The 2,650-nt window shown below is 38.6% G+C and overlaps 1 protein-coding gene across 1 annotated transcript in view; it reads right to left on the bottom strand.

The window, feature by feature from the left end:
• LOC109546263 (glutamate receptor-interacting protein 1) overlaps window positions 1–2,428 on the bottom strand; it is a gene marked incomplete at its 3' end in the record, with an annotated part of 88,026 nt that extends 85,598 nt beyond the window's left edge. Inside the window, exons 1-3 of the mRNA XM_048668273.1 lie at window positions 2,413–2,428; window positions 2,136–2,345; window positions 845–1,010 (exon numbers count right to left, since the gene is read on the bottom strand). Coding sequence (XP_048524230.1) covers window positions 845–1,010; window positions 2,136–2,345; window positions 2,413–2,428 — 392 coding nt within the window. The remainder of the gene's footprint in view (window positions 1–844; window positions 1,011–2,135; window positions 2,346–2,412) is intronic.
• Between the last annotated feature and the right edge of the window lie 222 nt (window positions 2,429–2,650).

Consider the following 2,650-nt stretch of genomic DNA (forward strand, 5'->3'; position numbering starts at 1 on the left):
CGGCACGAAAAACATGAAATTTTGGCCTAATCTTGCACCTAAATGTCCGATATTCAAATTTCGCAAGTTTCTCAACCTTAGATACCAACTTTCCATAACGGGATTTTCTTTTTATATTTTTATAAATCTCTATTTATTTAGGCTTGTGCAGACCTAAGTAAATGCAGAAATATCTGCAATTTAAAAAAAAGAGGATTTAGGTTGTACACCGATCCAAATCCCGTTATAGAAATTTCATAATTTTCAAAGGCTATCTGGATTCGAAACACCGAAGTTTGTGAAGTTTCAATGGAGGGATTTTGCTTGTGCATCGATCCAAATCTTCCAAATAGAGAATTGGTAACTTTAAATGTTCACCTAAATCCGCTTTTAAAAATGAGTTTTTAGACGGGATTTGGATCAATGTACAATCAAAATTCTGTTTTTTTAATTGCCGCTGTTTTGCCATATTTATTTAAGCCTGCGAAAGCCCAAAGTTCATCTGTTTCCACACACAAAAAATTGCAAACTTTCGAGTATAACGGGCTTTCGCTTTTACACTGGCAAACTTGTACATTTTCAATGTTCATTTGATTCCATGAGCTAACTGAAAACTATCAAGGTTCCATAATTGGATTTGGACCGATGCAGAAACAAAAGCCTGTTCTTATACCGATCTAAATCCGGTTGCAAAAACTCAATAAGTTCATTTGATTGCATACAAAAAATTACAAAATTTCTACAATGCTCGTTGCTTTTTACATCGATCCAAACATCATTATAGAAACTCGCCAACTTTCGGCTTTTGAGCATTTTATCACTGCTTGCCAGCTGCACTTTTTGTTAGTTTTCCCGGTTTTCTCACCTGTGTGCTGGTCCATTGGGCCGAACATGAGTGATAATTAGGGGACGACTCATGTGCGGATGTTCCGGCATGTATCCGCCCCTTAAGGTTATTCCCAAGGAGCCGTCGATTCGCTCAATTGTAACTTCTGTTACTTGGGATGTTACGCAAAGTGAATTTTGCGACGCTGAAAATAAATCGTTACCATTCAATTAATGAGCATCGGGCAAAATGAAGCAGAGTAATGAAAGAATATGAGTAAATGCACGTTTTATTTAGGCAAAAAAAGGCAAAGAATGTGAAAAGCAAAGCAATAAAGTTCCTTCATTTGTAGAACCGTGAGTAGAAATAAAGATAAAATTCGAAACTCGATGCGACTTTTATTAAGCTTCCAGCACGTGGAGAGAGAAATGTCTTCTAAAGAATGCTCACATTTGAAATTTCTAGTTGATTTCATTTGGAAGACCCAATTTTTAAACGGAAAGAGCGCAGTTGCGCAACACTTGCATTTTGAGACCGGTACTTCAGGATTGTGAGGGGGCGCAAAATTCAGGATTGTACGTGACTTTTATCAAAATCTCCTATTCCGTAGGGCCAAGAATTTTTTCAAGGTGGTGAAAATTGCAAATGGCTGCACGGTTTCGTTTGCATGAGTGGGCATTTTAAAGGGAAGAGCGCACTTTAAAACCGTCTGTTATGAGATCCGTAATGAACAACCTGGGAAAATCTAGATTTTCGACAATTTTTCTGAAACTTTCAACATCGACAGCACCGACTATCTTCTGAGCATGATTAACGTTGCAAATTTCTACYTGCCTCAGTTTGCAAGACAATAATTTTTAAAAGTAAGCGCGCAGTTGAGTAAACATATTCCTTAGASACCGATATTTATTAAGCAGGCAAAGCTTTGGATCTCCGGATGTTTTTACGAAATTTAGTGCACATATGGAYCCAAMTGTCTGCTAAACATGGTGTAAACTAAAAATTACTGCCTTCCTAAATCTGCAAGAATCGAATTTTTAAAAAAGRGCGTGCAGTTYTGTAAAARCATTGCATGTCGWCAGCCGCATTGACTTGGAAAAACTCGACATTTTAGGCGATTTTTTATGAAACTTTCTKCMTCGCCAAAACCRAATGTCTTCTAAACATGATAAACATTTCCAATTATTGCCYGTCTAAGTTTGCAATATACAAGCTTTTAAATCCGAGAGCGCACTTGAGTAGAAGCATCCCTTATGAGACCCATAKTTACTAAGCTGGAATATACAAGAGTTGGAAAATATTCTATGCCTTCTACATAACTGTAGCTTACCATAACTGGGCAAAGAGTACTCCACTTCCATTACAGTGTTGCCCTCGATGCTGTCTAAGATACTGGTGACCTCATCAGGTCGCATTCGCGTTGTTGATATGCCATTAACGCTCAGCACTCTGTCGCAAGGCGTTAGCTGATCAGAATTCTGAGCGGCCCCGCCCGGTCGCAGTGCCGCTATGGTTGGACAGGGATCAGCGTCCGATATTCCTGGAAAAGAATCAGCGTTCTGAAGCTAATTTTCAGCAAAAGAGCATCACAAAGTTTTCTATAAAACCCATGATTTTCTTCATAGTGCCCTAAAGAACACCAATGTAATCCCGGAAAGCCCGATATCAAGCCCCTTAATATAAGCATAGTATATCTAGGTAGGAATAAAATATATCAGACAAATCACGTTTTATTCGGTTCCAGCTTCCGTTTCATATATGGGAAATAAAGTCGTCTTTGTCGCTGGCAGCCGACTGACCCGTATGCAAAATGACCGCATAAATCCGTATCAGAAAACGATATAG

This window comes from Dendroctonus ponderosae, unplaced genomic scaffold (genome assembly GCF_020466585.1).
Source record: "Dendroctonus ponderosae isolate FM_Combo_2020 unplaced genomic scaffold, Dpon_F_20191213v2 Dpon_F_20191213_7, whole genome shotgun sequence".
NCBI lineage: Eukaryota > Metazoa > Arthropoda > Insecta > Coleoptera > Curculionidae > Dendroctonus > Dendroctonus ponderosae.